General features: G+C 39.6%; 1 protein-coding gene across 2 annotated transcripts in view; it reads left to right on the top strand.

Moving 5' to 3' along the window:
* Positions 1–21,427, top strand: part of slc39a10 (solute carrier family 39 member 10) — a 38,194-nt gene that overhangs the window by 12,245 nt on the left and 4,522 nt on the right. Inside the window, exons 1-8 of one of the 2 annotated variants that reach the window (XM_057335502.1) lie at positions 10,507–10,693; positions 14,402–15,553; positions 15,630–15,804; positions 15,911–16,086; positions 16,774–16,947; positions 17,169–17,289; positions 17,462–17,773; positions 17,864–17,944. In XM_057335502.1, the coding sequence (XP_057191485.1) occupies positions 14,423–15,553; positions 15,630–15,804; positions 15,911–16,086; positions 16,774–16,947; positions 17,169–17,289; positions 17,462–17,773; positions 17,864–17,944 (2,170 nt within the window). In that variant the 5' untranslated portion in view covers positions 10,507–10,693; positions 14,402–14,422. Of the gene's footprint in view, positions 1–10,506; positions 10,694–14,401; positions 15,554–15,629; positions 15,805–15,910; positions 16,087–16,773; positions 16,948–17,168; positions 17,290–17,461; positions 17,774–17,863; positions 17,945–21,427 lie in introns of those variants that run through there. The other variant, XM_057335501.1, reaches the window with a different exon arrangement.

Genomic DNA, 21,427 nt, shown 5'->3' with positions numbered 1-21,427 from the left:
AGTCATATTCCTTTAACCAATAGCGTTTTAAAACCGTGTTTTGAACCACTTTACATAGTATTGCCAGTTTGCGTATTTTAAAAGCTATTTTTAATCTATGAAAAAATATACTTACCTAGACAAATAATCAACCATCTATAACTTTTCAGTGCATTTTTTAATTTATCTTATAAGACCAAACAATGTTTTCTGAAACTGTTAATAATGAACAGAAAAAAAGAACAAAATAAAAGAATCACAAAAGACCAAAAATGTTGTTTGTATTTGTCTCCAGAGTGCTTTTCACTTTTTCTGCCTTTTGGCTGTGAAACCATATTCCTGAAGTTTGGCTACACCTGACACCTGTTTCAGTGTTTGACAAGCTACAGTGACTAGTTTCAGCGTTTGACTAGCTACAGTGACTAGCTACAGTGTTTGACTAGCTACAGTGACTAGTTACAGTGTTTACTAGCTTTCCCAAGGCGACCGTTAAGAAGGTAGCCTATCACTTTAACATTTCCATAGCGACGCGGCACTGCTTATCATGTGACACACCCCAGAGCCACAGCAGCTGTATGACTGATGGCATTGCTTTTACATCATTTTTCTTTTTTACTCAAAAAAATTCACAAACTATGTCATGAAATATCTGACATTCCGATTGTCAAATATGTGCATGTGAATGTGTTTTGTTGTTTAAACACTTTTATAATGATCGCGTTAGTTGAGCTGTAAGCGGGCGCCGCCATGTTTGTTTCTGCCGTGGTCTGAGATCTGTCGGATATAAATGACGTGAATTCATCCACTTCTCTTAAAAACACAAACATAAGTGCCTGGTGAACTGGTAGAAGAATTGAGTGATCTTAACAATGGCTTAAATTGCAGATACTGTGTCTAATCTGAATAAAACACATCCGTCAAATTACATTTGAGGAGATTGTTATTGCCGCTTCCATAGACATCAGTGTGTATTATGCGATCTCTAAATGTATTTTGTGCTTGTAGGCACGTGTATATGTCTGAAGGCTAAATGAAACATTATGTGGTTGAAAGCACTGCACAGTCGTGATATGTGACAGGATTGAGTCTGTCTCTGGCTCAGTGCCAGCCAAAGCGCTGAATGTTCTAATCACACCGGTGTGATCGTACGCTGCAAAGGGTTAACAACAGTGGAGGCTGGTGATAAAAAATATTTGGGGGGGCGCAAACAAACTGAAAATCCAACTGTCAGTAATGCAGGACTATAAATAGCCATTAATCAGGTGATGTATCATTATTACAGTCAATGTTAATACATGCAAATAAATGTACTATGAATCAGTGAATTTGAATTGAATGTGGGTTTATTATCAGTAATGAAGTAATCAAGGTAATCATTCAAACATTAACACAACACACTATAGTTACCTAATCATTGGCCATTAACACTATTTGAAAATAAATTTTGCTCTCCTTTCTTTCTGACTTGCAAATTTCTCAATGACCTTCTGGTTAAAGTCAATTATCTCAGTTACCATTCTCTTCTCCATTGACAGCATGGCCAATGCATTTAGCCTCTCCTGGGTCATGCTATTTCTCAGAAAAGTCTTAGCTCTTTTCAAAGTTGAGAAACACCTCTGAGCCTCTGCTGTGGTCATGGGTGTGGTGATGAGGATCTTTAGGAGAGTGACAGTCTCTGAAAAGACTTCTTCAAGATTGTTCTCCTTAAACAGCTGCAGTAGGTCCACAGCACCACAACAGGTTCTGAACTCTTCCTTGTAGTAGATGAGACTAAGCTCTGTCTCTAGCTTACTCCCATTGAGCACTGGATAGGCCTTCAAAGTCCTACTCTGTGCATCTTCAGGAAATGCCACTGTGTACTGTTCAAACCTGTCTGCTTGCAGCAAGGTGGCACTAACGAGGTGTCTTGTGAAGCAGAACCATTCCATGGTGTGTTGGAGTATGGTGTCACAGACCTACAGAGTGAAGGACAAAAACAAAAATGATGTAGTGATGACAAAATGTCAATTTCAGTCAGCGGATATGAGAGATGCGCGTCAGTCAGCAGAGACTCGCGCGCGGTCCGGTGGACCCACATGCGAGTATAAACGAGCCGTGAAAGACAGGCTGTGTGCGCGCACGTTTACATGTTTACTTGCGGCTTTGAGTGTACTGACGGCTGTGATGTTCTTGCCCGCATCACGGGAAACAGAAGATCGGCTTGGAATCGGCGAGACGTGAGACTGACCGGCCGGTCACCGGTTGGCCCGATCATACGAAAAACCGTATTGTAGTATTTTGACTACAATACTAGGAGTAGTCGTGGCCTAATGTTTAGAGAGTCGGACTCGTGACCAGAAGGTTGCCGGTTCTATCCTCAGGGCCGGCGGGTAACGACTGAGGTGCCCTTGAGCAAGGCACCTTACCCCTACTTGCTCCCCGGGCGCTGCAGTGATGGCTGCCCACTGCTCCGGGTGTATGTGTGTTCACCACTTGCTGTGCGTGTGTTCACTACTCTCTGGATGGGTTAAATGCAGAGGTCACATTTCGGGTATGGGTCACCATATCTGACTAATAGGTCACTTTCACAATTCACAATAAACTTACCTCTGTTGCAATCTGTTCATGGACTAAGCAACCACCTCTTTGGAAACTCCTTCACTGCTTTGGTTAACCAGAGAATGGAGAGAATTTCTGCAAAGGGTTAAGAAAATGTATGACTAATAACAATAATAATGATAACAAATTCAAAAGAAGGAATACAGCTGCTACCTGATCTTCTGTATGTCCTGCTGGAACTGCTGGATGCTCCCCTTAATGTGGACTGAATCTATGTGCTTCTTCTGGAGTTTAACATAGAAGATGTCCACGTGTGGCATGATGTTGTGGAAAAGTTGCAGAAAAAAATTAAAATCCTGATCCTCCAGCAGCATGGCAAAGCCTCCTGCCTCTCTGGTGGTAACAGGGTCAAAGTCACCTGAGTCTCGAATAGTTTCAAAACAGCGAATGAGGCCCTCTCTGTGCTCAAACACTGTATTGATGGCACGGCTGTGAAAGTTCCATCTAACACTGCTTGATGTTGGTAGTCTATGGGCAACTACTTTATCAAGAACATGTGTGCGCTTGGGTGATCTTGAAAAAAAGCTGGCAAATTCTCCAAGGTTAGAAAAAAAGATTCTAACTTTGGGTATGTGAGAAGTGGCCTTTTGCATTATTAGATTGAGCTGATGAGCATAGCAGTGGATGTAATGGGCATTTGGGTACACATCTTGAATCTTCCTTTGAACACCTGCAGTGGCACCTCTCATCACGCTGGCTCCATCATACGCTTGGGAGATGAGTTTACTCTTCTGATCCTCTGGAAGGATGACAGTAAGTTGCTCTTTTAGTGCTGTAGCGATGGAATCAGCTGTAGTTGAATGCAGATGAATAAAAGTAAAAAACCTCTCCTGTACGTTGCTTTTGCCATCAATGTAGCGCAGCACAAGCACAAGTTGGCACTGTGTGGCAATATCAGTGGTCTCGTCGGCCTGGATTGATAGAAAATTGCTGTTTTGTGCTTCTTGGATTATGTGTTCCCTCATAACAGACAACATACAGTCCAACAGCTCGTTCTGCACGGTTTTCGAAGTTCCCTTAAACACAGTGGCATTCTCAAGGTGCTCTTTCAAAACTCCATCAAGAGAAGCAACAAAGTCAACCAAGCCACGGAATATCCCGGGGTTATCTGAGCTCTCGTTCTCATTGTGACCACGCAAAGCCAGCTCAAATGCGCCACAACATTTTACACAGTCTATTATTCTAGACAGGATGTGTCGATTTTTTGTGACCTCTTCATTGTGCCTTCTAATGCCAATCCTTTAGCCTACATCTAGCTGTTCAGCAATGGTTAGCTTCCCAAAAAACTGGAGCCTCATAGCGTTGTCAAGATGGCTGTGGCTACTTTCATGTCGCTTGCACTTATCAGAGAGATGTTTTAAGTCGCAAACCCCTGTTGTTGTCCACAACGTTTCGGTGCCAGGACTTTGAAACAGCAAACAGGGAAAACAATAAAAGGCATGACTTACATTTTCTTTCATCTCGAGATAATTTCGCTTGCTTCCACGTTAATCAGTACCTGTCAGTCAAATGACAATCTGCTGAGCGGTAATGAGAGGCGTTAAGAACGGTCCAATCACATGAGGCCAAAAATATAAAAACAATATTGATTCGCTTACAACAAAAGTGGGAGGGTTTGGGGCGCAGAGTGCTGCGCCCCAAGGACGATTTGAAACAAGCCAATTAGAGCTCAGCCTCAAATCACATGCTTTCAAAAATGTACATGCCTACATACACGTTTGTCCGGCGCCCCGCACACACCTATGAACAAAATACATTTTTGATTTTTTAATAAATGATAATATGACTTAACGGTGAAATAGTACGACTAAATTATTTTATTACGTTATTAATTTGCGATATATATTAAACTTATTGTTGGCATATTAAAGTAGCTTTCTTCTCTGGCTAACTGTAAGGGGGCGGCGCCCCCTATTGACCGGCCGCCACTGGTTAACAACCTTTGTAACTGCGTGCGCGGCAACGCATCCGAAAACGAACGAGGGGGATACGAGTCTAGCCGAGCAGGCACGTCTATACATGCATCTCAATGATTAATCCACGCAGAACAATGCAGACTCTTTATCCAATACGTTTTAAATAACATATGTAAAGTTTAATATGTGAAGCACTTCTTATGAAAGGTAACTATGGTTTTACTATAATACAAGTGTAGAGACATGTTTTTGGGGGACTGTTCTGTTTATATTACCATAGTTTTATAAGAAACATCATATAACTATAATGTGCCTGTAGTGAGATAATAGTAAATTTGTGGCCACCATGATTTATACTATAAATACGAAACTAAAACCATGGTAAATTGCGTTGTTCAAGTAAACCACTTCTTCTCCATGCTAATACGTGCTGTTTAGTTGAATCGATTACTCCGAGTCGCCCCCTGTTGTTTCAAAGTATAGCACATCGGCATGCGCGTCAACTATAAACGCCTCGTCCGTTTGCGGAGGTACGCGTGCAGTGAGCGGAGGCTCGCCGAGCGGAGCTAGGCGAATGTATAAATCCCGCTTAACGTTACACTGCACGCGAGCGGCGCGATGCAACATGGCGAAAGCAAAAAGAAACTGGACGTTTGTTGCGTCTCTTTGCGCTGCATCCAGTGGGCACAGAATTTCTGTTTATAATGGGTTAGTGTTGTACTCGCAAGGCAGGGCGAACGTTTTCAATCCATTCCCATGGAAGCTGAGCTCGCGTTGCGCAAAGCGAGCATTCCCCTTCTCCGCGAACGCCACGTGAACGTGCGCTGAAGTTCATAAGAATGGATTAAAAACGCTCAGCCTGCTCCGCACCAGTATATTTGGACACAAAATGTCAGGTGATACCACTACTATCAGACAGACATGTCAGAGACTTTACCGTCAGACACTGGCAGACAGAAATGTGACAGGGCAGATATGACATTTCATCTCACGCTGATATTTCTTTTTAATGTTTACTTTATTTTCAAAAACATTGATAGTGAATTTTTAATAATCTAACAGTGTCGATTTAATTATTTACTCAATCTTATAGTTTTATTAACATACTTTTTCATATCAGTGTTGTAATTAAAATCATAGGCGTAATTTGCAGGTGGATGGGTGGGTCATGTCCCCACCACTTTTTGCCAAAGTCAATTTTGTCCCCACCACTTATTGGAAGAAATAAAAAATACGGAGTGCCTATTTACCGTGCAAGCAGCCCGCTTTGTAAGCAGAGGCTATTTATACTAACTCCGCCCATCAGTTTCAGATTGGAATAGACAAATTATAAGAAAGGCACACGAGCATTAAAGAGTACATTCCTCGAGATCATAAAAAATACATTTCATGAAGTGTTTAATTTTGCCGTGTTTGAATGTAAGCAATCTGCCAAGTTGTAAATCCGAAGGTGAACGAATAACAAAGTTATTAGCTTATAAAAAAGGTAATCGACTCTGAATCACGCGAACAAGCCATGACCTGTCCGAATCTTTAACCACAATGTACCTACGTCACTAGAAAAATCCCCGCCTACTGACTGGGAAAACTTAACTCTCTCCTCCCCAAACACTGTACTAGCTCGTTCGTGACGTGTGCATCATGTCTAAGAGAAGCTGTGTTCTATGTAGTGAAACTAAGTCAGTCTTATTTTCACTACCAAAGGAAGAACTTCTGAGGAAAAAAATGGTTACTATTTATTTTTCAAACGACACCAAAGGAGTATAAACCGAACGTTTTACTTTGCGCGCGTCATTTTACCGAAGATTGCTTCATCAATCTTGGCGCCTTTACTGCAGGATACATTAAACGTCTTTCCTTAAAAGATGTTGCAATACCAACTTTATTTGGACCTGTAAGCTCCACCGAATCACAACCTGTAAGTGTGACTCTTTATTTTTGTCTTTACTTAAAATTAAATTTGTGTGATGTTATCTCATGTCTGTGTTTAGCTAACGTTACCGTTATTTTTGGGGTTGTTACTGTTTGTTTACCTAACGTTAGCTATAAACTCGTTGCGCTAATGTAAGTGTTCAACCATATTAACTCGCAAAGTCTTTATTTCAAGAACTGCGTGGTGTACTATAGTTATAATAACATCTGAAGATACGAACACCGTACACTGTATGCCGTGATAACTAACTGTTACAAGAGAAGTGTCTAAAACAGTCCTTTTTCTTACTGGCATCTGTATAAGGATTAAAGAATGATTCGTCAGACTCGGGCTCGAACTCGTAAGGTAAAATCGACGCCATCTCTCTCTATACACTGTTAATATCCAACCACCTGCAAACCGTAATACAGCAGTAATGATAGGCGGTCCATTTGCGACACATGCTGAACGCGTTTGACCAATCACAGCAGACTAGACCATTTGACCAATCACAGCAGACTAGACCATCTGACCAATCACAGCAGACTACACTATCTGACCAATCAAATCAGACTACGCTGGCGGAAAGGCGGAGATTACACAGATGAATCGCGGAACGAATCATTTGAGAGTCAGTCAAGAAGTAAGGTAATAAAAACTGCTTATTATTACGAAATAATAGTATTTTTACATCATGTATGTACATAAACTTGTTGTCGGACACTCCATAAACCAAAATAAGCCCTTAAAAATATTGAGGAATGTACTCTTTAACTGCTCTGTTGGCGTAGAGCGTAAAGCATGTGTTACCAGCTTCATATCGTCGTGGGTTCGGCACTGCTGTTTGCTGAACTTTTTCCCTATCACATATCAGATTGTAAAGGTATTTATTTTTAATAAAATTATGAAAATATTTGAAACTGGCTGTTCAAGTCATACATGTATCAAACATTTTGCGCTTAATTGCACTTTGGTGCTATATATTCGTCCTTATTGTTCTCGACATGCAGTTGCTATCGTCCATTGCAAGATTAATTACATTTTGATACTTGATAGAAAACTCAAATAAATGGAAAAAGTCACAACTTTGTAGTTTCATGAGTTCAAAACAAAATTTAGAAAGTTTTTTGTATATTTGTAGCCTATCAGGCAATGCCCGTAGTAATTAGTGAAATAAGATTTTTTTATAGATATTATTTTCCATCTGTTTCCCCTGTATACTTGAATGTTTGTCCTTATTAGCAGGGGGGTGTCAAACACCAAATTTTTAACATGGGGAAAACACATTCGTTTCAGTAGTTTTTGTTTCATCACGAATTAATACGTTTAATTACGTACGGCAACAGCCATCCTTACATATAATAAAGCACAATATGCTTTAAATTATATATTGATGAAAACATGATATAGTTTAAAAACAAATGGAAGCAGATCTGATATGTGATGTAAAAATTTAGAACAGTGAGTTCAGCGGATTCGAACCTGCTTCACGGCAGTGTCAATATTATTTGTCATGCGTCGTTCGCGTTACACCATTGAAGCCGTTGATAAAGCGGCTTAGTTTTTATATTGTTTTCTGGAGGAGTTACCTACATGTTTCGGGCTTGTGACGTCCATGAATATTCCCAACGAGTTCTTACAGAAACTATTTATTAAAGTATTGTTTGTGTCGTCTTTGTCCCCACCACTTTTCAAAACAAAGTTACGCCACTGATTAAAATCTTTCATTGTCACCATGGTATGGGGGACACGCCCTGCCCCCTCTAATGCCCCGCCCCCAATTAATCGAGCACTCGTTTTTCAAACCTGTCCAGTACTCGAAATGAAATATGATCAAAAATGCCCATCCCTATTAGAAAGACAGTTTATGGTTAAAGTGATAGTCACCCAAAAATAAAAATTCTGTCATCATTTACTCACTCTCTTGTCATTTCAGACCTGTATGACTTACTTTTTTCCGCAGAACACATTTTGAAGAATGTTGGTAACCGAGCAACGGCAGTACCCATTCACTTTTATTGTACGGACACAAAACCAATGCAAGTCAATGGGTACCGCTGTTGTTTGGTTACCAACATTCTTCAAAATATCTTCTTTTGTGTTCTGCGAAGATAAAAAGTCATAGGTTTGAAATTACGAGGCTGAGTAAATGATGTCAGAATTTTTCTTTTTGGGTGAACTTTCCCTTTAAGTATTTATTTATTTTAATGTAAGCTAGTTCAATTTGGTTTACACACATTTACACTCTTTCCAATTGTTCATCATCTTGCACATGCACACACCTATGTCGTTTATTCAGTCCCTAAACTCGCGCGCATGAAATCCACACGAATCTTTGCGAGGGCGCATTTCTGCTTTGCATGCAAAAAATGCTGTCCGCGAGTAGGTGCTGTGAAGAGCGGGCACGCAATTCTCTCAATGCTCTTGCAACTGCTCAACACTTAATTGCTCGTCGAGCTGACTTCTGAGACTTTGGGGGCGGGACAATGGCAGACTTCTCCGATCCTTTTATTGGTCACTTTAAACATGAACTCACCTACAGTCTCCGACCTGTATCTTACCCGATGTACAGAAACGTCATCATTTGGCATAACACAATACTTTTTTCAGTTTTTAAACTTGGGTTACAGTGTTATGTATGCCCTTGGCTTTATGGATCTACATATTTGGCATCTTAACAGGAAGTTAAAAATTAAAAAGTTCGGTAATGTGTATTCATAATTGCTTTTGTATTTGTATTGTTAATCATTTTCATGAATTGTTATAAAATGAGCATTGATAAACAGCTACAACAGTATAACTCAAAGCACAAGTTATTATAAATTATAATATGATGTACTTTCTAAAATGTAATTTAAATAATTTATTTGTTTTGAAAATATTAAAACAGTTTATACCAGTAGGCATTACCAATTTTATTAGATAACTCAAACTAAATGACTACAGGAAACATTTCATTCTATTATTATAGTTTTTATTTTTAAATAGGTCATACATGAAATTTAACTGTATTATATAGCATAATTTTTTGGAAGAATTCAAAATGTCACTTCTTAAAATACTAACACATAGCTAAGGTAAGGTAATACACTAATCATTAGGTAAGACAGGTCGTAGTCTGTAGGTTACTGCATGTAGGTGACTGCATGATAAAAGTGACCAATCAAATGAGCAGAGACATCTGCCATTGTCCCGCCTCCAAAGTCTCAAAGGTCAACTCGACGAGCAAGCAAGTGTTGAGCAGTTGCGAGAGCAAAGAGAGAAGCCTCTGCTCTCAGACTACGTTGGAGCAGAAATGTGCTCTCGCAAGGATTCTTTTTCGCGCACTGATAATGTTCTGCGTGCTCTCGCGAGGGTGTGTTTCCACTCGTGGAACTGTTCTGCGTGCTTAAATCGCGTGCGGTTTTCATGCGCGCGAGTTTAGGGTCTGAATAAACGCCATACACACAGGCACTAACATTTGCATGCCAGTTTTTCTACTATCTGCATCAACCTGAAACTTTGAATGTACATAACTTATAGGTATTAAAATAATTGAGTTATTGCAAATTGTTGCAATATGCACATTTTGATCATTTTTATATATTGTGCAGCCCTGATTGAAAAACAGCTTTTTAATTTTAAGGTCCGTGTTTGCCACGTATGTGCTAATACAGTCATAGTTTAGTTTTATAATTTTAGACCATTTTTCAAGCCGCATAACCGCTCCATCAACCATTATTCTGCATCTAAATTTTAGTTTTTTTGCCTGTTGTACCTTAAATCAGTGTTTCCCAACCCTGGTCCACGGGGCACACCTTCCATAATGTTTTAGATCTCTCCTTATATAAAACACCTGATTCAACTCATCAATCAGGTGTTTCATATAGGGAGAGAACTAAGACATTCTGGAAGGTGTGCCCCGAGGACCAAGGTTGGGAAACACTGCCTTAAATGGCCTCTTGATATGTGAAATGAGTAACATCACTTTGCTGTGGGGTTTGCGGTCAGGTCAGTTCCTCCTCTAGTATTGTCTCATGATATTCCTACAGCACATGACTGCCGGTTTTTATGATTTTTTTAGAAAATGATTGGGCGTTTTTTGGATGTCATTTAAGCAACAAAGAGCGTATTGAAGCAGGCAGCGCCCTCATCCCTATCTCCTGAAGGGTTCAGAGGTCACTTCATTCTCATGTTTATAAACAGCGTGTTGTGGAAAGGAGGGATCATAATTAAAGCGTGTTTTAACCGCCTTCACGCTTTAGTTCAATTTCACACACTTTAATACGCTGAAGGAGCACAGGCTGCCGTAAGTACTGCTCGCAGGATCTTCTCACTACACAAGAATGTGGATAAAAGAGATTTGTCTGTTATAGGAACCGTATGAAGTCTTTTTTACAGACTGAGCTAAATTGAGCTTAATATAACATTTCAAAGTACGAATTCAAATCGACTTTTGCAAAAACAGGTATTTTGGTGTCTATTTTAGCTCACAAGAGCACATTTATGTACTTTCAATCTTGCAACTGTTTGGCTTGTGATCTCTTCCAATAGGGAAGTTAAGTTTAATAAGTGATTATATGACTGCAGTATAGTCCTCACTTTTCACACGCTACTACATTAGGGCTGAAACGATTCCTCGAGTTACTTGAGTAATTCGAATACAAAAAATCATCGAGGCAACACTTTGTTTAATCCATTTAACTGCAGTACACATGGAGCACTGCGCTCCCCCACAGACCGTTATTGCTAACGCACAGCCCGCTAAACTCTGTTCATGTTACAGGGCTCTCAAGTCTCACGCATTCACCGTGAGACACACGCATTTTAGTCTGTGCACACGCTCACACGTGTTTCTCATGCTGATAAATAAGTGGTGAACTGCTATTTTACTTAGTTTTAGTCTATTTTGCGAGTGAAACTTGTTTTCCGGCTGCACTGAGTCCATCAAACTAGATGCGGACTAGCAGATGCCGAATCCTGTTATTTAAACATGTCATCTGGCTGGTCTGCGTGAATGAACTGCAGTTTAACGTGCTACATGCGTGATGCTCATGTATTTGTCTGAGGACATGAACTTCACCTCCAGAGTTGCTCTGAGAGTTTATTTCACGAACATGTTATTGTTTGAGTGAAGAAACAGACATACTAAAAAATAAGCGTCTTCCGACAACCTGCCAAAATAAAAGTCATAGGCTATATATTACTATTTAATAGTAAAAAAAGAAACTACAACTAATCAGAGGTGGGTAGAGTAGCCAAAATCTTAACTCAAGTAAAAGTACAAGTAACTAGAGAAATTGTTACAAAAGTAAAAGTCACTATTTTAAAATTTACTTGAGTAAAAGTAAAAAAGTATGCAATGAAAAAACTACTCAAGTGGCTAGTTACTTAGTTACTTTGTATCTGATTATATAGGCCTACTACATAAAATTAACATTAACGCCAATATTTTAATATTACATTTTAATCCATATTTTTAATTATCATAAGCAGATATCTTTGCAATATACTAGAGAGACTAAAGAATAGACACAGAAGTCTGTAAAGTTCATCTAGTCCTGATGTCAATGTAGTTTACACAACTTATTTAGAATAATAGACCATGTCAAACTAAAGCATGAACTAAACTCAGATCATTTCCTAAGATGATCTAGAACATCTGCAGTGCTCTCTTAAATGAAATACACATTTTTGAACAAAGCTCATGTTTTCTCGTGTTGTGTCACGTGTGTGTTGTGAAACGCTCTTACTTGTAAACAAACAGTAAATAGTGAACCACACGCCCATCAACAAGTTTTCTTCCTTCTGTTCGTCAAATGTATATTTCTGCAGGCCCACGTCTCTGTGTCTGACAGGTAACGCGCATGTTGCGGTGTCTGACGTACAGGTCGCGCGGGTGTGCGCATATGGCTGGCATTTGTCATTGCTGGCAAACAATGACACATTTGCAGTTTTGATTGTATAGATATAGATTAATATCCACTTCATCCAACGCTCTTTGTGTTCTGCGTGTTCTTAAATTTCGTGCTACGAGGAGTGAGTAATCCTGCTTCAGATGATTCAGATCGTGCTGCGAACTGAACAAATCATTTGAACTATTAGCCTATTCAAATGGTTTTGCCCATTGTTCAATTAATGCTTTCAAAAGAATCGACTCAAAAGAATCGATCACTCGGGAATGCCCGTAAAAAGAGACGACAACCTTGAAATAAACAACGCGTTTTAAAAAGCATATTTTAAAATGAAGGAACGAAGGAACGTCACGCAATTTAAGTTATGTAACGAAGTAAAAGTACAGATTTTCTATTAGAAATTTACTCAAGTAAGAGTAAAAGTACACACTTTTATTATATATTTCATATATATATCATATATTTTCCAAAATGTTACTCAAGTAAATGTAACGAAGTAAATGTAGCGCGTTACTACCCACCTCTGCAACTAATTTATATAAACTAAATGCATCATGCATAAGCTGAAGTTAGTTGTTTACCTTTGAAATTATTCTTTCTATTTTTATTCATGTTTCTTATTTATATATTTGTATTATATTGCATTTTGAATTTAATATGGCAATGGAATGTACTAAATGGGTTTAGTTTTCACAGATATTAATGTATGCTATTTCAGTAATAAAAACTTTAATTGTTCTAAAAAGGAAACAAATTAGTTGTTTTACTCATTTTAAGAGACCCGTCTTATTTTCTGTGGTATATTTAGTATTGCTTTTTAATAAAGAAAAAGTACTTATTATCCGAATACCCGATTAATCGATGGAAAAATCAGTAGAATACTCGATTAGGAAAAGAATCGATAGCTGCAGCCCTATACCGCATATAAATGCCTTTAAAGTTGTGCCATAAACAATTCAAGGAAGATGTGTTTTTCATTCCGTGTATCTGATTTTATTCTGATTAAATTTTTCTGGTGCTGTCAGACGGACCAAATGCATTTTTGTCCGAATTTTTATCAGCAAAAGTTCATCAAACTGTTAAAGCTAAAGAAAACAAATGTTAATCCATTAATAATGACTTTTATATATTTGTATGCAAATCTTTAAAGACTCCAATGTTAAATGTTATTAGATTATTAATGATAATCTTAAACTACAATTTATTTTATTATTAAGTTTAATTATTTTATTTAGCCTTGTTGTGCAAGTTCTCTGGAGCTTGTGCAGAGGCAGCAGCTTTTGCCAGAGGGGAACTGGAATCCCCTGGTTGGGCCTGGGTTCTCCTGAGGTTTTTTTTCTCGATTAGAGTTTTGGGTTCCTCGCCACCGTTTGCATACTGTTTTTGCACTATCTGCCTGACCGGGGGGGCTGCTTTAGAATCTTAAAGTTTTACTTAATTAATATTGCATATAGGAATTTATTATCTGTTATATTTGACCTGTGCTTCTCTCTCCTTTATCCTAAATGTGTGCTCTCACTGAGCGTGTGTGTGTGTGCGTACTTGTCTGTGTACGTACGTGTGTGTGTGTGTGTGTGTCTCTGTGTCTGTGTGTGTTGGTGTGTGTGCGTGTTGTGTGTGTGGAGTGTTTTGTGTGTGGGTGTGTCTGTCTCCTGTGTTTTCAACCTTTTCTTGTTTTTGCAGGTACAACTTTGATTGTTTTGCTTGTAGTCAATGTGTCTCATGTACAGCTGCTTTGTAACAATGAAAATTGTAAAAGCGCTATATAAATAAAGTTGAGTTGAGAGTTGAGTTGAGTTAAAATCTCTTGTTACATTTAGCAGCAAGGCTCACAGTAGCTGCTGTATGGGGACTATTAATATTCTTCAGTGCTTTTTCTCCAGGAAGAAGCCTCCAATGATAAAAACACACTTAATTTTTTATATTAATTTAATAAAGAAGCGATTATCCGAGTCTTAAAAAGAACTATAGTGTAGTGTTAGTGGGGTAGAGCATGGCACTAGCAATGGCCAAGTCATGTGTTAAATTCCTAGGGAACACGCACCCAGATAAAGAATTTTCATTATTAATAAAACTAACTGTTCATTTCTGTTTTTTTGCAGAGGTTTCTAAGCGAGGAGACGATGAGAGTTCACACACATACCAGGTTTTGCTTTCTCTGCGTGCTGACCCTCCTGTTCCATCACTGCAGTCACTGTCACGAAGGAGGATCCCACCATCACCACGGACACAGCCACGAAGACCATGACCACGTCCACAACGACCTGCAGATTTCCGAGACGTCCTGCGATGGCTTATCGGACCGGTTGTTGCACAACAACCACGGAGAGCCTGCAGAGAACGAGCAACATTACTACATCCAGCGGTTGTTCTGTCTGTACGGCAAGAAGGACCGTCTGGATTTTAAAGGCTTCCAGAGTCTGCTGCTGAGTTTGGGATTGGGAGAGGTGCGAGTTGTGGGCCTCGAGCATGAAGAACTAGGACACGATCACATGGCCCATTTGGATATTCTAGAAGTTCAGGAAGGCCGGCACTCGCATTCGGCCGGGCATCCGCATCATCACGAGAAGCCCCACGTGTCCCATAAGAACCACGAACACTCACATGATGAAAATGAAGAGCACACATCTGTCGAGGAGCCACCATGCGCTGACACGGGAACCACGAGGAGCGGACTTGAGAAACACGATCATGAGAAAGACGGTGATCACGAGCACGGACACGACACAATTGAAGATCATGACCATGAAAACGACACTGATCATGAACACATACACAGACATGATCCTCAAAATCATGACCACAAGCACACACACTCGCATACGCACAGTCACGGACATCACAGTGAACAGCCGGGTCATGACCACGACCATCATCATGAACCTACACAAGAAAACAATGACTTCAGCGAAGACCACACGCATGAGCATCACCACCATGACCACCATCATCACAAGCACCCTCATCTCCAGCACACTACGGTAATGCCTTCAACACCGACTGAGCCACCCAACACTCAACTCAGACGAAACAGACGGCCAACTAAAGCCAGAAACCAACGGGGCCGGAATAAGACCACCAGCACCGTTACTCATGCCGTCAGCTCACCGGAGCCCGAGAGCAGCGGAGATGAGCATGAACACAACAGTCAGGAACACAGCCTCGATGAGCCACCCAGAGGAAAGCGAGAGGTGCCGGGAGGGATGATGGATCCTTCGGATAAATCACATGGTGTGCATCACCAACATGAGGAGGTAAATCTAAACCTGAATGTCCAAACACTGAATGAAATGAGGACAAAGCATAATTCTCTCTCTTTCTTTTTGACAGTGTTTGAATTTAACACAGCTGTTGGACCAGTACGGACTGAACTCCGAGTCGCTCATCTCTCAGGAGCAGTTCACGTATTTATGTCCAGCACTCCTCTATCAGATCGACAGACGCTTCTGCATCCTTCACTACCATGATGTTAAGACCGATACAATAGAGGAAGCTTCATCTTCAGGTGTCTTTAATTATTCTATGGATGGTTTGTTCGGTCAGCTGTGAATCTCTTAGATATTTTAGAATGAAATCTTTGTGTGTAGTAAGTGATGTGTATGGTTTTGCAGTGTGGATCTGGATGTGGGGTTTCGTGTCCATCACCATCATCAGTCTGCTGTCTCTGCTGGGTGTGGTTCTGGTGCCCATCCTCAACCAGTCCTGCTTTAAATTTCTCTTGACCTTCCTGGTGGCGCTGGCTGTGGGAACCCTAAGCGGTGATGCTTTACTGCATCTACTGCCTCACGTGAGTGTGGGGGCAAACATGGCAGGCTTGGTAGTGTAAACTAGAGATCATGGAGCTTACTGTTGGCTTTTGGAAGTTTCCAAATATGATAATTAAATTTACTCAAATATAATGCCATCTCACATGTTTATTTTAATGCTGTAGTCTATACCGACGCAGACGAAATTAAGAGACCATTCCCAATTTTAATTTAATCAGCATTTCTAAATGTATTGTGACAAAATCAAATCTCAGGAATGACATAAAGTCATCCAACAGCAATGTAATGGCAGCATGACGGGACGCGTGAAAACTGATATAAATCAGGGTTAGCGCACTAAAATTATCTTTGAAAATGTCCTAAATACATGTAGAAATATTACCGTGTATTGTTTAAAAGTGAATATGAACTTGTTTTCTTTGCAGTATTTGAGGTCTGAAACAATACAGAGCATTTTTTCTGTTATTTTGACCTGTTTCTCAAGTTTTCATTTTCTGCAAATAAATGCAAATAGAAATTTGGTAGAAATATTGTTAGTATTTCACAGAACGAAACAAAAATGTTTGTTTTGCCTAATTCACACCTATAAATGGTAAATTCAGAAATACTAAAAATAACTTTGAAATGGTCTCAAATTTTTTTTCTGTGGCTGTATTTATCATTTGCATATTAAGGTTTCTTGTTAAAACATCTCGATACACTTACAGTCTCAAGAGGGCCACGACCACAGTCACGGAATCCACACAGAGCATGAACACGAGGAGGATTTTCTGATAAAGTTCGACGGCGTTTGGAAAGGACTGACAGCGCTAGCAGGAATCTACCTCCTCTTTATCATTGAACACTGCATTGGCATGTTCAAACACTACAGAGACCAAAGGGTAAGAGACAACGCCATGAACACAGGAAAAGTGCATTAGAAGTATTAAAAGTTTCACAAAATAACCTAAAATGGCAAGGAAGCTGTTTCAGAGAGGTTGTTCCGAACACAACTAAAATGTAATTCATAACTGCTGAAGATGGTGGAGCTTTTAGAGGCAGCGCTGCAAAACAAGCGTGGCTTTTTATTCTCAAAATCTAGTGCTTTCGTGTGTTTTCACAGGGAGGTGTCTGCCAGAGGATGAAGAAAGGAGAACAGGCCAAGATTGGCAGGAAATTGTCAGACCACAAACTCAACAGGCGTTCGGATGCTGAGTGGCTCCATCTGAAACCACTAACAGAGGGTGAGTCCGTACCTTAATCAAAAGAAAATTGAAAATGTTAATATCCTGGAGCTCAATTTGAGTCTCAGCTTCTTTATATCCCATAGTACCCAAATACTATAAGAACATCCAAATCTCTGTAAGCATACTTAATGCAGTGATAATATTTAGGAGCAACATTTCCATTTTGCAGGAGAGGGTTCAACATGTGAAGCCGGACACAATGATATACAAATGACAGAGTTACAGCCTCTAGACTCTCCCAGCAAGATGCCGCTGGACGTCTCAGATTCTGATCACCCCCACAAGGGAGCAGGAAAAACAGAGGAGGACAGTGCACCAAAGGGCAAGATGAAAAAACATGGACACGGCCATGGCCACGGGCATTCACACCACGGACACTGCCATTCTGACCAGGAGATGAAGGACGCTGGGATCGCCAGCATAGCATGGATGGTCATCATGGGTGACGGCATGCATAACTTCAGTGATGGACTCGCTATAGGTCAGTTTGTGTGTACAGTGAGCTATGAATCCAGTACCACAATCATTCAGATGAATTTGTCTGCTTGACAGAAGGGTTTCTCTTCTGCAGGTGCTGCTTTTAGTGCTAATATAACAGGGGGAATCAGTACATCAGTCGCGGTCTTCTGTCATGAACTGCCCCATGAACTGGGTAAGTGTCTTAAAATGTTTGTATGAGATACATTTTCTGCAAGGTTCCAAGTTAAAAAGTAACGTGACAAAAACATGGACATGGAGGTCTCTCACTGTAGAAAGTAAAAAAAGCAAAAGTTTATTCCACAATTTATGGCCTCACACGATACAGTCCGTTTATCAAGCTGCGACGGGACTGCTTTAGCTGTGCAATACCCCCACCGGGGCTGTCATTTGTCATGTCTGAAGTTCATCCCACTATCCAGTTGCCGGTCAGGAGAGGTTAATCGCCTCTCATATTCCCCTGTACACTGGATGACAAACAAGCTGAAATTAGGCCTGACTCAAAAGAGTTATACGACTTAAAAATAGTTACCGATAGCCTCATGGACAGTGCTCCGACATGTGGCGCGGTTGCACATTGGGCGACCCGGGTTCGATTCCCGTCTCGTGGTCCTTTCCCGAACCCACCCCCTTCTCTCTCCCACTTCGCTTCCTGTCCTCTCTCTCACTTAACTGTACAAATAAAGCAAATTGCCAAAAGATAAATCTTAAAACAAAAAGATAGATGAAAATGTGTGCCCTGAGAAATATTGATGAATCTTAATATAGATGTAGATTATATAGATCAGGGTTTGCAAAAGTTATATGGCAAAGAAATGTTAAATAATATCAAAACTAGACATGCATCTGTTTATCAGCCAATAATCAGTCGATAGTTTAAAAACAGCCAATGATCAGGGTCGATATGTCCTGTCAATCAAAACAGAACAGGAAAATGCAATTAAATAGTGCTCTGCATATAGAAAATGTTAAGAAACATCACCAGTTTGATGTTCAATATTTACAGTCATTATGGCCCGGTTTCATAGACAAGGCTTATCCTAAGCCAGGACTATGCCTCAGTTAATTTAGGCTATTTAAGTCGCTTTTATTAAAATGCTGTAGAAAAAAACAGTGATATGCATCTTGAAAAAAAACAATGGCACTGACATATTTTAAGATATGTCTGGCAAGTTTTTTCAGTTAAGACAGCTCAAAATTAATTTTAGTCTGGGACTAGTCTTAAGCCTTATGAATTAATAACGTTCAGAAAGTTTATACAAATATTATATTATTATTATTAGAAATATTAATTTAATCTTCAGAATTTAGTTAACGCAAGTTAAAGGAGTAGTTCACTTTCAAAATAATTTTTCATCATAATTAACTCACCCCCATGTCATCCAAGATGTTTATTTATTTGTTTCTTTAGTCGAAAAGAAATTAAGGTTTTTGATGAAAACGTTCCAGGATTTTTCTCCATATAGTGGACTTAAATGGACGCCAAATGGTTGAAGGTCAAAATTACAGTTTCAGTGCAGCTTCAAAGGGCTTTAAACGATACCAGACGATGAATAAAGGTCTTATCTAGCGAAACGATCTGTCGTTTTCTAAAAAAAACAAAAATGTATATGTTTTATAAACACAAATGCTCGCCTTGCTCTGTTCTGCGATGTGCGTTCATGACTTCACGTAATACGGAAGTCATGAACGTGCATCACAGAACAGAGCTAAAACGAACGTTATTTTGTGTATTTGGTGTAATACAGTGTGTTTACGCGGTTTACGTTTAAAAAAACACATTAGTTTTCACATACCGTGCAATACTGTTGCTCCCCTGTGCCCGCCTTTCTGAAACGCCTCGATTTGTAACAAAGCTCATTGTTAGGGAAAAGCGCTGTGTGCTTTGATTAGCCAGCTACCCAGTGCGTTGTGATTGGCCGAATACCTCAAGCATGTGGCGTAAATGTAACGCCCCTTACCATATTCGGAACATCAGCCTGATAATGTCACCGGTGCTGAGTTCAAGCCTGAATATGATCCAGAAAATGCATTTGACCAAGCGGATAAATCAACTTTGCCAGCATGACTTTGCCAGTGGAGCGTAACAGATCGGTAAGGTTTTATTTAAAAAAAAAACTATTAGGTTTAACAATTAGCTTACTATAGCTAACTTCTTGAGCAGCCTTTGAAGCTGTGTCTCGATGCAACGCGACAAAATCAATAAAACATATTATAAACGAGGCATTTGTTGCATCCAGTGGGGAAGATACAGGAAAACACGAAATCGCGTCATATGACTCGTTTAACATTTGGTGGTTTAAATAACCATGTGATGTCTCTCTTCAAGTTTTTAAAGCATTTGTTTTCGTTTTAGAGCATGATTTTTTTATTGTCACATGATTTTTAGGATTGTCACATCCATATCAGCACCTAAAATTTTTAATAAAGTGACTATTTTATGTTCTATGAAGAGACAGCCCTTCTCCATTTGTTGGGTATTATTGCTTCAGGTTTGTGCATTTTAATTCACAGAAATCCTACAAAGTTTGTCGTCTCCCAAAAAAACGTGTTCTTTTTTGTTGCATCCATAACTCATGTTTATTTCCATTTTTTAAAAGTTCTGCATTGCCTGATATTTTTCTGATGTTTAAACTCTATCAACAAAGGTTTAGTAAAATATAAACAAATGGTTCAGTATGTTTGTAACAAATACATTCTCTGAGTGCTTATATGTCACATCCATAACACTGGAATTGCCTACATACTGTATATATTATGTAGATGTACTATACGGTAAGAAAAGCAATGGGTCTCTCTCATGAAACATTCGTAAATATTTGAGTAAATATATGAGTGATTTGCACATAAAATAGACCTTCCCGAAAACTCTCCTCCGGATTCAAATACTTCATAAATAAGGCGTGCGCGCACGCTCATTCATAATTAGCATAATCCCCGCCTATGAATTACAGTTTACAGGAATCCTTTTGATTTGGTTTGGCACGTCATGTTGCATAAATGCATAAAATGCCTTACAATAAATTAATGAATTAACGTGTGTCCACCAAAGCGTTTTTAGCCAGCTGAAATAATGCCTGATGCTCTTCTGAAAATAACCAGCTGGTGGCGTTTGAGAGCGCTTTGGATGCACTGTGCGTTTTTCCGGAGACACGTTGGTTGCTATGATTAGGAATATCCACGGCAGTAACATGTTACGAGTATCTTATTTTGAAGATTATTAATGAATATAAAAATGCAATAACCAGCAATGTTAACTGCTCCATTGTTGTGTTGTACAAGTGTGATGATTGGTCAATGTACTGTTTGTCCCTCCTCCACTGTGATTGGACAGCTGTGTTAAAAGGGACAGTGACGAGCTCTGCGTTTTAAAGTTAAAACTATAGTTTGTAAAAATCGCGCACGATCAAAACAACAACAATGGAGTAGCTTGATGACGCTGTGAAGGAGCGTGGAATGATGGATCTGTTGTCTTCAACTCCACCACTGATGGCCATCAGTCAGAAAGGGAACGAGAAATCATGTTAGCGGATCAGGTAAAGTAATAAAGTTTTATAAATGTTGCGTATAATTGTGGTCCATAAGTGACTGCTCGAAACAAGCGAGTTCCTTGGTAGATGCTAGACACTATTCCGCATTTTTCCACGACACTGTTATC

The sequence above is a fragment of the Triplophysa rosa genome, linkage group LG6, assembly GCF_024868665.1.
Source record: "Triplophysa rosa linkage group LG6, Trosa_1v2, whole genome shotgun sequence".
Classification (NCBI taxonomy): domain Eukaryota; kingdom Metazoa; phylum Chordata; class Actinopteri; order Cypriniformes; family Nemacheilidae; genus Triplophysa; species Triplophysa rosa.
This window is presented reverse-complemented; position numbering and strand designations above follow the sequence as displayed.